Source organism: Rhyacophila brunnea, unplaced genomic scaffold (genome assembly GCF_057557595.1).
Source record: "Rhyacophila brunnea isolate RB1 unplaced genomic scaffold, BYU_Rbru_1.0 scaffold_6, whole genome shotgun sequence".
NCBI classification, from domain to species: domain Eukaryota; kingdom Metazoa; phylum Arthropoda; class Insecta; order Trichoptera; family Rhyacophilidae; genus Rhyacophila; species Rhyacophila brunnea.
The window spans coordinates 26,798,602-26,819,495 of NW_028233276.1; the positions used below are offsets into that span (position 1 = coordinate 26,798,602).

The 20,894-nt window shown below is 34.8% G+C and overlaps 2 protein-coding genes across 2 annotated transcripts in view; both read left to right on the forward strand.

Annotated features, from left to right (window-relative positions):
* The first annotated feature begins 1,412 nt into the window (after nucleotides 1-1,412).
* The window catches only part of LOC147065468 (uncharacterized), a 496,544-nt gene continuing 477,062 nt past the window's right edge, over nucleotides 1,413-20,894 (forward strand). The window contains exon 1 of the mRNA XM_085957255.1: nucleotides 1,413-3,282. Coding sequence (XP_085813381.1) covers nucleotides 1,522-1,977 — 456 coding nt within the window. The 5' untranslated portion in view covers nucleotides 1,413-1,521 and the 3' untranslated portion in view covers nucleotides 1,978-3,282. The remainder of the gene's footprint in view (nucleotides 3,283-20,894) is intronic.
* Nucleotides 10,922-18,436, forward strand: LOC147065469 (cilia- and flagella-associated protein 298). Its single transcript, XM_085956987.1, has 6 exons — nucleotides 10,922-11,060; nucleotides 14,356-14,588; nucleotides 15,805-15,963; nucleotides 16,471-16,581; nucleotides 17,125-17,241; nucleotides 18,371-18,436. The coding sequence occupies exons 1-6, from the start codon at nucleotides 10,922-10,924 to the stop codon at nucleotides 18,434-18,436; spliced, it is 825 nt and encodes a 274-aa protein (XP_085813113.1).

The window sequence follows — 20,894 nt, forward strand, 5'->3', positions numbered from 1 at the left end:
CACAGATAGTGACACCTGAAGAGGATTGTCATTATGGTCCACATCAGATCTGATATAAGAGTGTTGCTATTGCATACGATTAATTTAAAAAACACGCATAATTTTTAAAATCTCAAATATGTTTTGTAAAAAAGGGGGGGTTTCATGATTTTTTTCGTCACACCAGTAGTGATGCGGCCCACGTTACTTTACAAATATATGTATTTGGCCCGAAGAAAAAAAAGGTTGAGTATCATTGGCCTAAAGCATGGCATCCTCAGAGGATCCAATGCCATGAGGCCTGAACCATCACCGGGCGGATTCATGGAGACATGCACAGGTCGATTACGAGACATCGAAATTTCTAGCCCGTAGATAACTAATTTTATGGTCTCCCTTGTCATTGCCATGTCATTCAATTCGCACCTACCTAGCATTAAAATCATTGACCTAAAGCTTTATTTAATTCATTTGCATAATAACTACCATAGCATTTATATTAAATTCATTGCATAATCTCTATATATATAAAAATCTCGTGTCACGGTGTTTGTGGTCGCGCTTCTCCGAAACGGCTCGACCGATTTTTATGAATTTTTTTATGTATATTTGTTAGGTATGAGAATAGGTTGTAAAGTATATTTCATACCGCTAGGTGATAGGGTATCTCTATCCAGAAAAATTTTTCTTTTATTTTTTTGACAATTTTTTTTTTTTTTTTTATTTGCCATCAAAAAATACCTATAATCCCAAATTTTCATCCTCCTACCCCCACCCTCCCATTTTTTAATCGCGATTTTAGTATTTTTTGATGAACAAATTTAACCGTCGTTCGTATTTCAAACAGAACGAAATTATTAATGTTGTTGAATGATAGATGGCGCTACGTCCGTGAAGAATTCAAGAGAAGCGTCGCGTCATTTTGAATTTTCATTCGGCATATCACAACGCAGTGCGTGCAAAATTTTGTACAATTTATTTTAATTTATCTATTTGTGTGCGTGTATTACAGTGAACAATGCCAGCAAGACACAAGGGGGCCCATTTAGGCCGTCGAACGAATAAAGCAACAAACTTGCGAAATAGTAGAGCAGAAAGAACAGACGAACAAATCCAACAAGATAACGAAAATGTGCGTATGAGCATGTCGCAATTGCGTGCATCTCAATCACAAGAGGCACGAGCTGAACGAAATCAACAACGACGATTGGAACAGAGACAAGCGCGCCGGTTCGTAGTTTACACATGCAGAGCAAATGACCGACAACGCCAACAAGTACATCGAGCATTTACATCCGCTTCGTTCTGTCGTCTCGCATTCGTGTACGAGCCAGATATTGAATATTCCGCTCATCCGAAAGTGCTGATTGGTGCTATGGACAAAGAATGTCCGCATTGTCATGCGCTCAAATTCAAACATGAGTCAGCCGGGATGTGTTGCGCATCAGGAAAAGTGCAACTACCAGAAATTTAGACACCATTGAACGGATTGCTCATCGCCACGGTTCCAGATTCAAACCTGTTCATTCGCACATTCAATTCATGCTTCCAAATGACTTCGTTGGGAGCAACAGAAATAGTTCACAATACTGCGGCAATGGTCAACAATTCCATTCAACGTTCAAAATCAAAGGCCAAGTGTACCACAAAGTAGGCTCATTGCTGCCAATGCCAAACGAACCACATAAATTTTTACAAATCTACTTCATGGGCGGTGAGGACATCAATCGTGTGGATGCACGCTGCGGCTACGATAACCTCAATTCGCCTAATGCCAGGCGCATCGTCCGCGAACTGGACGCCCTATTGAATGAGCACAATGAATTATTGAAATTCTTCAAATCCACGTGCACGAATTGCAAAGTGACAATCACGCTATTGTCATCAATCCTGATTAAACACCAGCTGGAGAGCACGTGCGTCGATTCAATGCGCCTGTTGTTGACGACGTTGCTGGAATCATGGTTGGCGACCGCACATCGATGCGAGAAATCGTGATTCGAAGAAGAAACAATAATTTGGAGTTCATCGCTGGCACACACCGTTCATACGACACTCTCCAATATCCGCTAATTTTCTGGAAGGGACAAGACATATATTGCATAAACATTGAACAACGAGATCCCGCCACAGGTAATTCATTCATTATGAACATCATTAGGTACTCATTTTGAATTGAGAAAATGAATGGTTGGTGTTTTATTGTTTTTATCGGCGGTCATCGTCTACAGGGCTCCATTCCTCTTTCTGTCATAGATACGAGGGTGGGTCAATAAGTCCTTCGAAAAGCCGACAAGTGGCGCGACTAGTACTGTAAGCGGTTTGTTTTCCTGCAGCGGCACTACTGATTCAGTATGCTGCGAAGTTTCAATCAGATTGGTCGGGTTGTTGTGTGTTTTTCGTACATTTAAAAAAAAAATTTGCTTGTGGAAAATGGAAAAATGGAAAATGGAGAAAATTGAGTTTAGAGCTGTTATTAAACATTTTAATATAAAAGGGTTAACAGCAAAGGAAATAAAAAATGAGTTGGATTTAGTTCACGGCATATCTGCTCCTTCACTTGCAACTATTTATAACTGGTTAAATGAATTTAAACGTGGTCGTACATCAACAAAAGATGAACCACGCTCAGGACGTCCTGTAGAGGTGACTACACCAGAAATGATCAATAAAATCCACGATATGGTGTTAAGTGACCGAAGATTAAAGTTGAGTGAGATAATTGAGGTTACAGGGATCTCAAAAGGTAGCGTCATTTCTATTTTACATGACAAATTGGGCATGAAAAATATTTCTGCAAGATGGGTGCCGCGTTTGCTCACAGTCGACAATAAACGCAATAGGGTGGTGGCCTCTAAAGCCCTGTTGTCGCTCATGCAACGCAATCCGGATGAATTTTTTCGTCGCTTTGTGACTGTAGATGAAACATGGATACACCACTATACTCCCGAGACGAAAGAACAGTCAAAGCAGTGGATTGCGAAGACAAACCATGTCCAAAGAAGGCGAAAACCGTAAAATCAGCTGGTAAGGTTATGGCTACTGTATTTTGGGATGCACGTGAAATTATTTTCGTTGACTATTTGGAAAAAGGAAAAACAATAACAGGGGATTATTATGCATCTTTATTGGACCAGCTAAAAAACGAAATTGAAGAAAAATGGCCTCATTTAAACAGGAAAAAAATCCTCTTTCATCAGGACAATGCCCGTGTTCACACATGTTTACGATCAATGGCTAAAATTGAAGAATTGAAGTTCGAATTGGTCGACCACCCACCGTATTCGCCAGATTTAGCCCCCAGTGACTTTTTCCTTTTCCCAAACTTAAAAAAATGGCTAAGTGGACAACGTTTTTTTTCAAATGAAGAAGTCATCGATCGGACAAATGCTTATTTTGAGGACCTTCCGAAAACTTATTTTTCTGACGGTTTAAAAAAAATTGAGAAACGTCTAACCAAGTGTATTGAGCTCCAAGGAGATTATGTTGAGAAATAAAAAAAAAATACAAAAAAAAAACTGTTTTAATGCTTTTTTCTAAGGAATTATTGACCCACCCTCGTACCATCCCCACACACTTACAATACATTCGTTATTTTTTATTTAACAACCAAAATATTCACTAGAAATAATTTATATGGCAGAACAACGTTTGTCGGGTCAGCTAGTAATTAAATATAAATTCATTCATCCCAAACCATATAATGAATTTAGTCTAAACTGATTTAATATTATTTTGTATAAATATGTCTGATCGATTTTGCCTAGCAATAATTATTTTTGTTAAATTATAATAATTACAATTATTGTACCTATACGCTGTAACCTGTAATGTATTCCGAGAAATAAAACAGACTGTTTTCGCTGCAAATCCGCATTGTCAATTAACACGCATGTCCCCGAAAGAGACCATAGACTGATAGCAGACGATAACCATAACCACTTCATCATGGGGGGTGTCCAGCGCAACCTACAAAATAAATAGTCAATCCTCTGTGCTACGTTAGTATTGGTTAGTGTTGCAAGATTATCGTTTTTGCCATTAAATTACAAAAGTTATGCACCTACGTCACGTTGGTTTGCCCACTTTTGAAATTCACGGCTCACAAAAAAAAACGGTTCTTATGCCAAACCATCCAGAGAACTTAAAGGTTCTATGAAAGAAATGTGGCTGATAATATGTCAGAATTTGCAAATCACCTGATCGAAAATAACCATAACTTCATTATAGATCATGGTTTCCCAAACTATGGGTCGCGAGCGAATATTGAGTGCGCCCTCGCCACTGTATACATGAATTAAAAAAAATAGGAAGTGATAAATTTGATATTTCACTCAGCTATTTATAATTCCTCCTCCTCTTTACTACCTCATATCTATTTGAGGTCGTATTTTTGGTTATGGTTAACATTAAAATTAAATACTGAAATAAATTGGATATATTATCAAACTCACTGTGATTGTCACTGTAATGAAGAAAAATAAGAAACAAATACATCCTTCCCATTGAAATAACTTTGTAAAAAAACCTTGCAGGTGTACGTATTTAAGTAATAATGTTTTTTTATTTAAGTTTTGTTTCTTATTTCAACAGTCTTTCATTCATATTGGTAACACTTACAAAAAATATTTTTTTTATTTCAATTAGAACAAATAAGACAGCATTAAGTAGTTCCACGACTCGCCACTAGGGAATCTGAGCATTACCAATATTTATGCCCGTTTTTCTCTAAGACAGCTAAGAGGTGGGTCCCAATATTGGAAATTTTTGTTAGATGGGTCGGAGTCCAGTCAACTTTGGGAACCACTGTTATAGATAATAATTTAAAAATTCTTCATCGCATGAATCGCATCGCAGTGGATTTGCGAAGGTAAACTCAATTTAGTAATTTGTGGATTTATTTAATGAGCTGATGTTATTGAAACGTGGAGGTAACTACCTGGAAGAATCATTAGATTAAACGTTTTCACCGGAAAATATGCATGGAAGGATACGATTAGAAAAATTTATGCAGGAATAAAGGTGATGTAGAAATTTTGAATTGAGGCGTCTAATTCCAAAAAGCGACATGTCCACAATTTGACATTTGCGGGAAACAACATCTTTATGTTTCAAGCTTCAATTATTTGTTTTAACGTGAGATCATTTTTTCTGTTGTATTCTATGTCAATAAATTTATAATATAAATGGCAATTTGTTTCTCTATAAAATATATAAACTCTAAAATGTAATATATATATACGCAAAATAAAATTGGATGTAGCACTACTTGTACCTCACTTTTTTATTTATTTATTTAGAAAAAGAGTATTACGGCATTACAGCGATTGGCCAATGCGCCATAATACATAATAAATACAAAATTATAAAAATGTCTTAATTACAAATAACAACTAATATAACAAGAGAGTAGAAAAGACAGCATGTGTTTATGTAAATATTAAAGAAACATGATATATACAATTACAAATTTAACCTATTTAACACGTCCACAAACATATAGTTAATAAAAAATAAATCAACCATTATGGTGCCATCAAATAAGTTAATCGCACGACACACAGTAACATGAAACATAACATCTGTCCTGCGACGAGGTATCTTGAAGACCGTAAGAGTTACGAGTGATTTTGGTGGGAACATGAAAATTAATATTTGCCAGTATATACGGATTGTAAATGAACCCACTAAAAAGAAATGCTTTAAGAGGGCAATCACTCTTTGGGTGGACAGGGATTGCATTGATAGCATACCCAGAAGAAAACGAGTCAGGAAATTCATTTTATTATCATTATGATAAGGAAAGAATTTTTTTTCCGCATAAGCCACATATTTCCGTGGCACTGTCATGAATTTACCGGATGCTACAGCATGGGCGACGCCATTTTTAATATTAAACGTTCCTTTATTGGTTGACTTAAACACGCGCGAAATCAACCAAGCTTTAAATAATATGAAACACGGACGTGGCGCTTTTTGTAATAATTCGAGACTTAAAATAATTTTTTTCGTAGGGTTTGTCTCGTTTTGGAATTGATTTTGACCAAATGTGGACTTATCGCTTTTTGGAATTAGACGCCTCAATTAAGCCAAAATTAATAACACAAAATTCATAATTGCAGCCTGAAAATAATACAAGATAATGCAAAGTTTTATGCAAGTAGGTGTGCGCGGACAACACAGTGGATTGCTGCTTTGAGGCAAAGGGATGGTGTTTTGTTTGTGGCCGCCAGCGAAGGCAGGCAGCAAAGGGTTGTGTCCATTGGCCTTTTCGTTATTGCAGACTACAGACATTGTTGCCAAAGATAGGAACGACAACACGGACAATTCTTCGCAAAACATCTGTTCACACGGACAACTTTTCTTCGCAAGACAATTCTTGCGAATATTTCTATAAATGAATTCTATTTAAAATGCCGTTTATAATGTCGTACCTATTCAATAAGAATTGTGGAGTACCTTTGACCATTAATATAAATAAAAAAATTGAGAAATGTTTGCTATTTGTTTTTTGGCTCTTGAAGATGTAGAATTAAAGTTTTTAATAATTATATTTGTCGGGATGAATTGTCCATGCGAATAATTATCCTGCGAATAATTGTCTCACAAATAATTATTGTCTTGCAAAGAATTGTCTGTAAATCTTGTCTTTTTTTAAAACACATGTATAATAATTATCTATTATAGATGAAATATAATTTAAATTATTATTACTCTGTAAATAATATAGAATTAGAATCGTGGGATATTAACCGTGGGCCAAAAACACGGTCTGGTGGAAATACGAATAGCCTGGCCAACAAGCGGAAATGTAGACTTAAATCTACTAGTAACGTTTTTGGGAATCTTTAAACAGCCAGTAACTATGCATACCGACCATAGCTGAGTTTTTGTTCTGGCCAGGATACCCATTGCAAAACAGCTCTACTTGTGACATTAAATCGAATTTGGATGAAAAAACAGAGCAGATGTTATTTCATTAGAACCTTTAGGTCTTTCGTTTTCTCGCCAAATATGACTGCACACAAAATTCTTGTTTTGAAGTGCTTTGGATGTACCTTGGCTTATTGTGCAATTGTAAAAAAACCAAAGCCTGAATAAAATTGAACCATAAGTGCGAGTGAGTAAGCATTCGGCACGCTTATATCTCCGCTCTATGCGTTAGAGCAGCGGGGGGCAAACTCCGGCCCGCCATCATTACTACTTCTGATAACGAATAACTTTTTTATAATTTTTTAAAAAATATTGACAATAGATTAAAATTTGTTTAGCAATAGTACGCGATCCATTTTCAATAGATATTGATAGTGTACCGACAGAGCTACAACTTGAGATTATTGATCTGCAGTGTGACACTGATTTAAGAGAATTGTATCGTCGTGAGGAAATTCCCAAATTTTACAACGCCCTTAATTCAGAAAAATTCGACCAACTTAAAGATTATGCAAGAAAAATGTTCGTTATTTTTGGATCAACCTATATATGTGAACAAACATTTTTGATCATGAACCTCAATAAAAATTCTTTACGATCAAATATCTCCGATGCCCATTTACAAGCAGCTTTGAAAATATCAACTACAAAATTAACACCTGAATTTAAAAAAATGTACAACAGTTTCATTATTCTCATTAATTTTTTTGTAATATTTATTTTTCGTGATAATAAATAGTGTATATCTAAAAATGGTATTTTACTTGCGGCCCGCCGCTCAGTTTGAATTCTTGAATTTGGCCCTCCATCCAAAAAGTTTGCCCCCCCTGCGTTAGAGTATGATAGAATTCCTTCGGCTGAACTTTAAAATATGAAAACGTCGCCGGAAAAAATTGATTTGACTGATTAAATGCATTTAAAAACTGCGAGCACGTGTTGCTGAAATTTATTGTTTTTTGTGTTAAATATTTTTTTTTTTTTATTAAGGAAACAAACAGTTACATATTGATTACAAAAATTTTAAATATAATAATGAAAAGTTATTGCAACCAGCAAAGTTTCCATGTATACATTATAATATAGTTAAGCCTAACAAGATAGAGATTAAGAATAACATAAATATAAAGAAATTACATAAGAAAATTACATGAGAAAAATGAGGAAGAATAATGAATAATTAAATTATATACAAAAAAAGTAACATATGTATCTATTTATACAAAATTTTGGAGATAGTGCGTTTAAATGAAACAGGTGAGTTATTAAAAGGATCAACGGTGGAGAAATACATATTATAATTTAAACAAGAGCGCCGAATAAAAGAGTTTTGTGCATAATTAGAACCGCTACGACTGATATGGTACAAAGATTGGTTTCGCGTAAATCTTGATGGACAATGGAAACCCACCCTTTCGAGTAGGTTTGGCGAGTCAACAAAACCATTGATAATTTTAAAAAGAAAATATTGATCAGATATAGAACGTCGACTTTCCAAAGATGGTACCATAAATGTTGCAGTGGTCGAAATAGAATTAGATAAATCATAACAGTAAGCTTTAAAATTGACGTACTTATGAAATCGCTTTTGTACCGCTTCGAGACAATTTATGTATGTAACGTACTGTGGATTCCACACGACAGAAGCAAACTCGACTATGGATCTAACATATGAGGAGTAAAGTACCTTCAGAACATCAGGTGATCTGAATGGTTTAGAGATCTGAAGAATAAAACCTAGTAATTTTAATGCTTTGTTAATAGTTTCATTGATATGTGCGTTAAAATTCATCTTATTATCCATTATGACACCCAGGTCACGTATTTTTGAGCTGCGTTTCAAGGGTTCGACTCCTAGTTTGTATTCTGTGTTGATGGGGTTCATACTTCTGGAGAATGTTATTGACGAGTATTTGTTGACGTTTAGATAAAGGTTTAGATAAAGGTTAGACAGTATCTATACAATATATCTAAGTTAGATTGTAACTCAATACAATCATCGACTGAAGAGATATTTTTATATATTTTTGTGTCATCTGCATAGATGGAAAATTGTGAGTTAAGAAAACAGGTGCTCATATCATTAATATATAAGATGAATAATAAGGGACCAAGGTGGGACCCCTGCAGTACTCCAGATGGAATGTGTATAAAACTGGAAACGAATCCTTTAATTGCAACAGCTTGCGACCGATTTGAGATGTATGAAGAAATCCAACGAAATAAATCACCGTGAATCCCCAGGGCCCAGAGTTTTTCAAGTAAAATACAGTGATTGATTTTATCGAAAGCTTTAGAAAAGTCCGTGTATATAGCGTCCACTTGTGTTTTACTGCCCATAGAATTAAGTATGAAATCAGTGAACTCGAGTAGGTTAGTTTCTACGGAGCGTCTCCTGAAAAAACCATGTTGATTTGGTGTGATGAAGTTACGTAGAGCTGGAAAAATATGTCGGAAATGATCTTTTCTAACAATTTTCCGAAAATAGGAAGTTTGGATATTGACCTGTAATTAGTAATGACGCTTTTGTCCCCACTTTTAAATATTGGAGTAATTAATGCTTTCTTCCATAAATTAGGAAAACATCCGCTTTTAACAGAAATGTTAAATAAAATTGATAATGGGGAGGCCAAATCTTCTTCACAAGAAGCAATCAAAATGGGAGGAATACGATCAGAACCTGCGCCTTTATTTATTTCTATGTTTTTAATGTATGAAAGAACTGATGACGGAGTGAATATTATTGAACTAATTATCATAGTGCTAACATCTTGCAAAACAGGTGTTTGTAAGGATGACGGAAGAAATACAGATTTAAAATTGCTGCTTAAAATTCAAATATAAAATTAATGGTAATTATTTTTAGTTATTTTAATAGAACATATGGTTAACTATGTAGTGTTTAAATTTGGTGGTCGTACTCAGAAGCAACACGATGGTATAACGTTTCGTAGTTAAGTTGATAATAATAAAATCGTTGTTCTACTGTGCATTATACGTGGCTTCATTTCGCTTAAAAATAGGCCCTCTCTATATATCATTACTCTGAGATAAAAACAGTTTTCTGTAAAAATACGGCGGTTGATCTGGCACCTTTGGCAGAACTAATTTTTTTGGCAATCAATGATTTGAGAAAAACAGAATTTAAGTTTTTTTTTGAGTGAAAAAATATTGTGTGGAGGTTATTTCTTAATGTGTAGTTTGAAATGAAATTCAGAGTACAGGGACATATTAATTACTCAAAGATTGAAATGTAAGTAATTTTTTTTTTTCATATCTTGTGAAGATTCTCGAAACAAAGGCCACAATCTTTTTTTTTGTACAAAGACTTTTACACATTTTAAAATAATTACACATAGTACCTACATACTCTTTTCTTATATTATTTTTGTAACCACTGCACATAGACTGGCAAAATCGTGCACATGTTACATTTTTTTATTATACGATAATTGAAGATTAGTTGACAAATTAATACACAAGTGACCTTTTTTTTCTTTCGTCAATTGTGATTTCATGGATTTAGCTCCACAAATACCATTGTGCCTATAATGTAGAGAAAAAAAATACAAACAAAACTACATTCATAACTCAAGTGCCTTTTTGCTTTTGGGGTGACGATTAATAATCACATTTTATTTGCCATACTATTATGAAAGAACATTATTGTAACCTATAAGTAGGTATAAAGTAGATACGAAGATAAGAACGGTCAGAAATTGAACTACAAACTACTATATGGATGCCATTTTGAAAACGGCATTCGAATGTCATATTCTGTCCAGTTACGAGTCTTGATTGGGTAGTTTTCGACAGTGGCTCCCCCATCCCATTCTTTAGATAAGTTTGTAGGTCTGTACCAAAATTTTATTATTATTTTGGGTGTAACCTAGAAACAAAATCACCATAGCAACGGTTTATTTACTGTAGGTAGGTAATAGATGCGTTCTGGTTGGCATTTTTATTGACTTCAGAATTTTGAAAGAGTGATTTCATCTACTTATAAATAAAAATGGTTATCCTGGTGGTCAAAAAAGGTGACATGACCGAGTTCCTGTATTCCACTTCTGTCACCACCAGTGTTGATAAAGTCATTGATGAATGTGTTGAGATATATAACGGCAGGTTGAAAATTCATCGCATCTGCTATGGTAAGATAGAAATTGCTACGAACAGTTCTAAACATAATAGTACAGATTTCACCATCAAGTATCTCCGCGTTAGTAGGCAGGCCATGCGTTGTTTAGGGTCGGCATATTCTAAAAGACTGCAAATAAAGGAAGCAATGTAAATATTGCAGCTCTTAAATTTGATTTTTTACTAAATACTAATTATTACATTGATTGTTTAGCACCTTTGTAAAAATGTTGAAAATTCACTATTTTTTCTTCATCTATGATTGTTACACCAACAAATAAACAGGGATCTTTTGTTTGTTGTTGTTTGTCAGGCCGCAAATTTAAAAAATACTTTAATTATAGTATCCTCCAGATAACCTTGACATTGTACACAGTGACAAGGATATGTGTATACGCAACCGTATAATATGCATTAGTAAAAGCCAGACACTTGATTGGTTTAATCATGTACGCCATATAATTGTATTTGTAAATTCCAAGCACTTGATTGGTTTACACACGTTTTAATTCAAAAAAATCTATTCCAAATGGCAAGGTTAGGTGGAAGATACTGTACCTAGTTATTTCATCCGTATTATTTAAATCTGAGACACCGTTGAGACATCCAAATGAGAGGAATCGCCTTAATGTAATATTTTACTTCAATAAAATCATAAATACATAATTGAAACCAGTTAACTCTTCGATATAAAAAAAAATGTACCCACACATTGCGTCAGTGACGTCCTGCGGCAGACTTAGAATGTCCTCCCCTTTTTAATTTCAAATCGTCTGAAAATATATTACCTATTCTAATATTTATTTTCGGCTATCTTAAATAGACAAATAGACCAAAAATCTTATAATTGAAGAGTGTGCATGAACAACGATGAGTGGCATATTTGCAAAATGTTGAGGAATGAATAAAATGTAAATAAATTTATTATTAAGAAATTTTGATTATGTATTTTATTTCAGGGAACACCATTAAACAATAATCTATAATATAAAAAAACAATATTTGTTTGTTTGTTTCAAAGGTTTCTAAATTGATAAAACCATCTTCTTCTTCTTCTTCTTCAATATATCTTCATTTATTCATATAGTTCCTATACCATTCATCCGATTGCAATGAAACTTTCGTCGGTTGTTATGCCCATACCCGCGAAAGTTTCTGAATTAGTACAACCATCTTCTTCTTCTTCTTCTATTCGTATGCATTCTTATACCATTCATCAGATTGCGATGAAATTTCGACCAGCTGTTTTGCGCATGTGATGTGATGTCCAGCAATCCAATAGGACGTAGAAGAAGAGAGAGGCCAAAGATTAGAGGGTTAGATGGAGCTGCCAGTGACTACCGTATTCTGGGGGTACCAAATTGGAAAGCGGCCACAATGGATAGGGACAGGTGGAGGGAGCTGTTGGAGGAGGCCAGGACCCACACCGGGTTGTCGCGCCCCTGATGATGATGATGTTGTGCGCATGTCCGCGATGGTTTCTGAATTAGTACAACTATCTTCTTCTTCTTCTATTCGTATGCGTTCCTATACCATTCATCCGATGTCAATAAAACTTTGGTGAGTTGTTGTGCGCACGCCCGCGAAGATTTCTGACTTAGAAAATCATCTTCTTCTATTCGTATGCGTTCTTATACCATTCATCCGATTGCGATGAAACTTTTGCCAGTTGTTGTTCGCACACCTGCGAAGGTTTCTAAATTAGTATTATATAAAATACAAAGTTTGTTGTTTGTTTGTTCCATCCAATTTTGAATTTTTTACTACATATTAATACTATTAATAACGTTTGCATATTTTAATTTAGTGTTCTTTTGTTTGACCTTTACTCCTATTAGATTTACTTTCATATTGCCATATTGTATTACACAGATATTTTAATATTAAAAAGATAATTACTTATTATTTTTTTTTAAATATCTAAGATAAATGTATCCACGAAGCAACCCTGTGCGAAGCCGGGTACTTCAGCTTGTTTATTATAAAAATAATCAAATTAATTAAAAAATCAATAAACAAAAATTCTTGGAGAATAATGATGAACAGCATGTGCCTTATAGCCTTGTTCTTGTGAATAAATTTTTTATACAAGAACAACGATGAACAGCATGTGCCGTAGAGCATTGTTCTTGTGCATGATAACGAAACTAAGAATATTAGTCTAAGAAAATAGGCCATGTATTTGTGAAATTTTACTCACTTCTTTTGGCGGCTGTTTCCCTGGAATTACGACTCCTTTCTTAGAAGTATATGATTTCCCAGCATCTTTAAGTGTTTTTCTTTTAACATCCTTCCAATCTTGTATGTTTATCTTGCGTTCTCTACTCCTATTTAAACAATTTAAACCACCCGGCAACAAAAAAATACCACCCGGGTCCGCCATGTTTGTACTATTCATCGTTATTCATGGGTAAAATTCGACATTCATCGTTGTTCGTCGGTAAAGCAGTTTTTTATTCTATATATTATATCTACCATCTAGTGGTGTTTTTAAAAAACACATTCGTTATGATCCATATACCAATATTCTATTCATAACGCACGTATACACCAAAGTGTGCCATTCATCGTTGTTCGAGCACACTCTTCAATTGACATTCACACACCATCTACTGAGAATTAGAGCGTTTCCACAAAACCCATTCTCAAACAGCAGTGGTTTTAGGGACGTGGATATCTGTGGTGCTGACCGCTCTGGAAGCACCCATGTGAAAAAAATCTGTGCGATAAACTACGATTAAAATATGTAGTACAATGGGTATTGCAATACAGAAATATTTATGTTGTCAGGATTTTTTACGCTTCGATTATTTTTTAAACAAAGATGTCGATACTTTATAATGAAGCGACCGTATCATCTGCTTCATTGAAAACCGCCATTGTTCTCAAAAGCCGTATTATTTGTATTTGTTCCTTCATTCGCCACCTTTTATAATGTGCCGCCCATGTCCAACGCATGGCCTGCCTATCTTCACGGGACGTCACTGCATTGTGTCCAATTGTATTTTAATACAATCAACCACACTGTAATTTTAATAATATGTAACTGAATAGGTACTAAAGTTATTTCAATTTTTAAAGAGGTTTTAAATTCTATTCGGTACGATTAGTTTCTAATAGGTAGGTAGGTAGGTAAAAAAAAAAAATTGTACCTAATGCATTAATAATTGTATTTATAAGTGTTCTAAATTATATATTTTATGTACAATAAATAATGCTGCGCTCTTAAATCTTGTGTCTTCGTTGAATAAAACTGGTTGCTAGAAAATGGTAGTTAAATCAAATTGTAAGATAAAAAAATTAATCCAGAAATGGAAGAACTGTCCAAACATGGCACCAGTCTCCCCCCGGAAATGAGCGGTCTCACTGAAGAGCAAGTGATTGAACTGGGTCTTCAGGATGACTGGGCGCAGCGATGTGCTCCTTCCGGATGGATCCTGAATGCGGATCCACTTGGGCGTCGGTGTGGCCGTCAGCCACCTGACCAATTGGCTAACGTTATAAGTGCATCGATTGAAACCGCAAGAGACATCATATCCAAGGTTTGTATAATAATTACATGCACATCATAATATTTTTAAATGCAGGGGTGCCATATTACACTTAAAGGTCGAAGATGAAGAATTCGGAGTACTATATTTACTTTTTTTTTTTTTTTAATTATCTTAGCATTATCATAAAATGGGAAATAATAGGCCTCGAGATATTAATATGTCTAATCATTGCAAATTATTGAAATTTTTTGAAAATTACGAGTTGATTGCAGACCCCAATAAAAAGTTTTACCGAATATATGTTACTATAATAATGTCAAGTAAATATTAAATAAGACACGATAAAATTTAGAAAAAGTTCTATATCCGCGGACATCTGATGAAATAACATATTATGTATGAGGTTATTCTCAATTTTAGAACAAAGAATAATACTATTTTATGACATAACCAATGACATATTAAATGGACAACTCACTCCGGCGCGCACGAGAAATTGTGCATGAAAGTCATTTACAGATGTATAGGTAGATGTCACGTGACCATATGACGTATCCGTTTCCATTATGCGATACAAGCTTCGAGAATTTATAGTAATATAACCTTTATTGTAATGGCGTATTAGTGTCATGACTCATTGCGTTAGAAACAGATTCTCGGTTACTTACGACTTCTCGGAGATTAGACGCAAGTGAGCCCAGCGAATCACAGGCGACTGTCCAATGGTTCCTGTCATTCAATTGCATTGAATAAACATTCATCAATATCTTAAAATGGCATTTTATAAATAATAGATAATACTAACACATGAAAAGTGATATCCCATCTTTCTTGGAGTGTTTAGTAGATTTTTTTTACAATTTTTAACTAGGCACATTGGCATTTTGTAACACAATAATAATGGTGGAGTCGAAACCTGAGAGTCAGAAATTTTGTATGGGCAGACCCAGCGGTGTCGCCAGACCGCTTGCAAGCAGAATGTTCATTTGAGCGTAGGATACCGATATTAAAATATGACTTTCGCCATCCGGCAGACCCGACACAAAGTGAGTGTCATTTTATTTTCTAGATGCTTCGTCCATATTAATGTCATTGCATAACAATGCTTTATGTGGCCAAAAATGTTAATTTGCATATTGAGAAAAAACAGGGTATCATAATGACACAAAAATCTTTTCTACAATGCTTACTGATTTTCAGGCTAAGGATACCTAATGTTCCACGTTCAAAAACTGTATTTTTTCTATACTTACACCCTTTGCAGAAGCATTGTGCGTCAGGGAATATGGTGGGTCGTGCTGAAGTGACGAAGGTACTCCTCGAATTGAAGGGTGCAGTGACCATCGCTTACCCGATGGGTCTGCCGCCTCACGATCCCGTTCGGCAAGAGCTGGAGAATAGAGAGGAGCTGGCCGGGATGCAGGTAGATAGAACCTCATGAGATTAACGTTTCTGTTTCTGCACGCACATCCTTCCCAATAAATATATCTTGAGGTATTTGTCGTCTATCATTTTCCGAGCAAACATAGTAAAAATTCTTCTCTGGATTCTTTCTCCCTGGTTTGGGTTGCAAATGAATATTTTCTTCAGCACCCATGTCCCATGCATGATCTGCACATAGTTTGCCTAGTTTAGTTAGCTAAAAGTAAATTACAATGTTCACTCATAAGCGGTATTGTATGTAAGTATATTTGAAACTGCATAGCGCACTTACTAACTAATTATTATCTTATGTTTTGGGAACATATCTTGGCAGTTTAATTTTTCTCAAAAATGCGCCAAAAATCAGGCCTGATGATGAAATCCGATTGCAATTGACTACGTTTTGTAATAACGGTTGCAAATTTTCTGAATTTAAATTTACAATTGATATCGAGATTGTTTCCATATATCAAATTAAATCTTATGTTGATATTATAAATTAATGCAGGCAAGCTTGGAGGTCCTGGATCCCGCCACCACTTCCATGTGGTTTTGTGGAAAGCAATTGCTGCCGGGAGCTCTCATCAGCAAGCAACTCGGACAAAATGATAAATGCAAGGTAACCACATTCATCATTGAATTATTCACTTAGCACGCACTCAAATTAACAAAATTAAATCTGATCAGTTTCTTGCTCGGTTTTTTTACATCTTTACAAACGGGGGTGGCAACATTTTCACTCAACCTCGTCATCCATGCTCATTATTTGGTCGTCAAACCAACCATTCAATCTCATTGAAACCCACGGCCGTCCAACTTTCGATTATTTGAATCCGTTGAAATCTTTTCGACGTTGCTTGGCCAACCATATGTGCCAAGTTGACCATGATAGAAGCTTATTTTTAACAAATCTCATAATTGTGCCGACACCAGATATTATTGTCACTAATGGTACTGAAGGGGGCTAAAAAAATCTCACAATTCTTCGCTCAAACTGTAGCTGACTTGACTGACAACGGTGATTAATAGAGTTAAACACTTTTGTCTAGGATCCATTACTAGGTTAGTCTTATGTAGGCGTATTTTATAATAATCCAAACGGGGATTCACATACCCATAGTATTATAAAGAAAATTGCTGAACATGTTTCCTGACATTATAGGTGGTGGTAAAGTTGTGCAAACGAGGAGAAGGGGCACCAGCTCGAGAGCCCGCTATGTCGGAGGAGGACCGCAAACAACTCATGCTGCACGCCTACCGTCGCCAGGAAGAACTCAAGGTTAGTCTATTGTCTCTATTCTACATAATTATTAAAGTCCATTTTTCAAGTGTAGTCTTTTCATCTAATATTCTCCCCTTGCATTTTTTCTAGCTTAAACGTATTATTTGATTTGATTATTTGAAGCGGTGCACGGTGGGTTATTATTTATAAAGCTCACAATGTTTTCAGGTGTACATGTGCGTTCAGTTTTAACAGTTTGTGTAGCGACAAAAGTGTACAAACCAATGTACAATTTGTGTAAGGACATACATTCATGTATGTCCGTACTTCATCTGGTAAGGAAAGGATGGGACAGTACCAAAATTAAAGAAGCAATGTTGTACAAAAATTGAACTACCTATCAAAAAAACATAATAGATCCATTTAAATATTTTTATTATAGGTTGATTGCAACAACAGGAAAATGCAATATATTTTTACTTAAAATTCTCACACAGTTATGTTGACACATTTTAATATTCGCATTAAATTTCTGAATATGAAATATGCACCAACATAAAAAATATTGTTATATAAAATGTTATATCAATTAATACTTACATGAAATTATGACAGTTAATTAATTGAAGTACCTATCTGTATTCTTGTATTCAATTGAGATACATTTTTATTCTCGATGCTTTCTACGGTTCCAAGAAAGCGCACCTCAGTTAACTAACGACCGGTAAAGTTTGGCTAGAATATTTCTGATAGATTCCCTTATGCTAAAATTACATTGGCAGATTGCGTCTGGCCCGATCGTCTGCCACGTTTGCCAAAGTCTATTATTTATGGTTTTCCGAGATCGTGAGCGATCGTGAGCAAATTGGAACAAATTCCATTTCCGTCTGTCACGATCCATTCATTAGCAAGCGAAGATAGTCAAGAACGTACGGAAATATCCGAACACTCGCTAGCTAGGTTTGACAGCTGAGTTTTGACGTAAAATTGCGCGGGAAAACTGTTCAGTGTAGCCACCAATCTAACTGAGATATAGTTATCGGTCAACCTATATTTTGAATAATAGCAACATTATGTATATTTTAAACCAATCAAAAGCTAGGACCAACGCGATCGAATCGTTGCATGTAATTGCAAATAGTGTACTTATATCTACTTATATGTACTTGTATCTTATCTATGATAGTGTAAAGACGTTGGTCCCGACGGTCGGTGTGGCTCGTTGGATCTGCGCGTCTGCCTATGTAATTAAGCCTTTAGAAAGGGCAAATAGGATTTGTCAAGGCCGAAGTCAGGCGTGACACAAAATTGTGAACAATAATATTTACTGATCATACTTCGAATGCAATATGGTAAACTGTTTGTAGAAAACGATGATGGTACATATTGAAAAGGGTAATAATTTGATCGAAATGTGTAATCAAAAATGGTCATTTATTGCGAACAGGTTACCGCATTGCATTCGAAGATAATCAATAATATAGCACTGCCATCATAATTCGCAATTTAATACCATGGCCTGAATACAGTCGGTCTTGGGGATTGATGCATCATTCAATCAAATAAAGTAAAATTCTAATGGATTTAAGTTTTGCACTATTTTGTACTATACTCAAATGGTATAGTACAAAACTTAAATCCATTATTCAAATTCCATCAAGTACCTTCAGTCGATAGTATAAAATATTAAAGTAATATTATTTTACCTTCACTCTTTACGCAAAAAGATTTAATAAAGCAATCCATTCACATAATATTATTAATTATACTATACTCACAGTTAAAACAATTTCAATTAAAATATACCTAATAAAGATTTCACAGAATTCTGGATGTCGATGAAAAACCAGTTGGGAATATAATACTCAGTTAAATTACTTTCACAGAAAATATGAGCACTGGGAAAATCAATATTATAATATAATAATAATTATATCGGTGTAACAGTTTTTAAATTATTTTCACAGAAAATATAAACACTATAGTTAAAGATAATAGAAAAAAACTATATTACCTAGAATAACTGTATTTTATTATGTTTCATACTTGCTGGCATAGTTAAACAGACACTAATAAAATACATGTTCGTACATTCACTTTTTGAAATACTATTCACAATAATTTCATATTACCCGTTAAAATATAACATTCAATTTATAATATTATCTAATAAAAAAAAAACCCGTAAAAATGGGTAAACTGGCAATGACAACATTGTAATATCTACATAGTTACAAGCCACATTAATTCAGTACATTTATTTTATAATCAAGACAGTATAAATAAAATCTCAGGTAATAGATACTTGGCTAAGTTGACGATATTGGTCTTTTTATAAAATTCATAAAAGGCTTCTTTTTGTTAAGGCTATACTTCAGCTGGGGCACGGTCTAAAACGATTGTGACTACGCGATGTGAAGATTGTGCAAACGACACGTGCAGAACAAAACATAATTTGTCATAAAAATTCAACATGCGTCCATTTAATATTATGTTCTATTAGTAATAATAATAATATATTCATTAACATGTTTTCTTTTTCAAGTAAATGGGTAACGTTTTTTAGTCATCTTTACACGATCTAAGAATTAATTCCCCCGACGCCATCACAAAACAAATTGATGTGTTCACAGCTCGACTTTCACTCTCTGGTTGGCAGCGAGTCCGTAATTTCATCGCACCTATAGTTGAGAATTATTTGCCGTTTCACTGAAGTATGCTTTTAAATGCATAATATTATTTCAATTTACACTAACATCAAAGGCACATAAAACATTAAATTCTGTATTTAATATCAATAGATCTACCAGTATAAGTTGTCCGCTAAATGATGGTGCTACCAGTGCTGCCAACTGTCATTCACAAAAATATGCCAGATAGGGTAAGAAAATAAGCTAGATGGCAGAATAAAATGCTAGATTTTTTTTAGAAACTAGCATTTCAAAAAATGTGCCAAAATATTATAAACACCATTTTTACAAGAGCAAAGATCGAAAAAGTATTTTACAATTAATAGAACAGGCCATAAAATTTAAAATTAACGCAGTTAAGAAATTTAGTCATCATTTTGTAAGTAACATTTAGTGTTTGATGTATATAATATATATACTCGTATTTGTCTTGATTTATCTGTCTGCCACGAAGCGCAAGACACACACAGACGCACTCACGTCATAGTCTATAAAATATATCTGCGCATTGAACATAATGCATGCATTCAGCGCATCAACAAGAATGTTGACAGGTGGCACGGCCACCGGGTGTTTTTTCCTAGTAAGATATGAAGTACGTTATACCCAGAGCGTTGGAGCGGAGCTCGGAGCAGGAGCACTGGAGCAATGGAATTTTACCCGGAGCAGGAGCGGAGCTGGAGCACCGAAAATTTGTAGTGCTTCACTGCTCCGGATGTTTTTTTTATTATTAAATTTTGACCTAAAATCCAATGAAATAGTATATTTTGACACTTTGCAACAGTGGAATTATTTAAAATATGGCAACACTGTCGAGTGATAAATACCCTCACTTTTTAACAGAAGAGGCAAATAATGAGAGACAATTTGCTGTCGGAATTTTGTTTAATAGAATTAGTAATGAAAATGACGATTATTTTAAAACTACTTATTTTTTAACATTTGTATAAATATAATACTTTTTACCCCCGGAGTGGAGCAGACCCTGGAGCGGAGCCGTAGCAAGTATTAGGTCCCGGA

Coding starts and splice junctions, on each gene's coding strand:
- LOC147065469 (XM_085956987.1), top strand. CDS start 10,922: ATGGTTATCCTGGTGGTCAAAAAAGGTGACATGACCGAGTTCCTGTAT. Junction 11,061..14,355: donor AATTCATCGCATCTGCTATG/GTAAGATAGAAA, acceptor AAATTAATCCAG/AAATGGAAGAACTGTCCAAA. Junction 15,964..16,470: donor AGGAGCTGGCCGGGATGCAG/GTAGATAGAACC, acceptor AAATTAATGCAG/GCAAGCTTGGAGGTCCTGGA.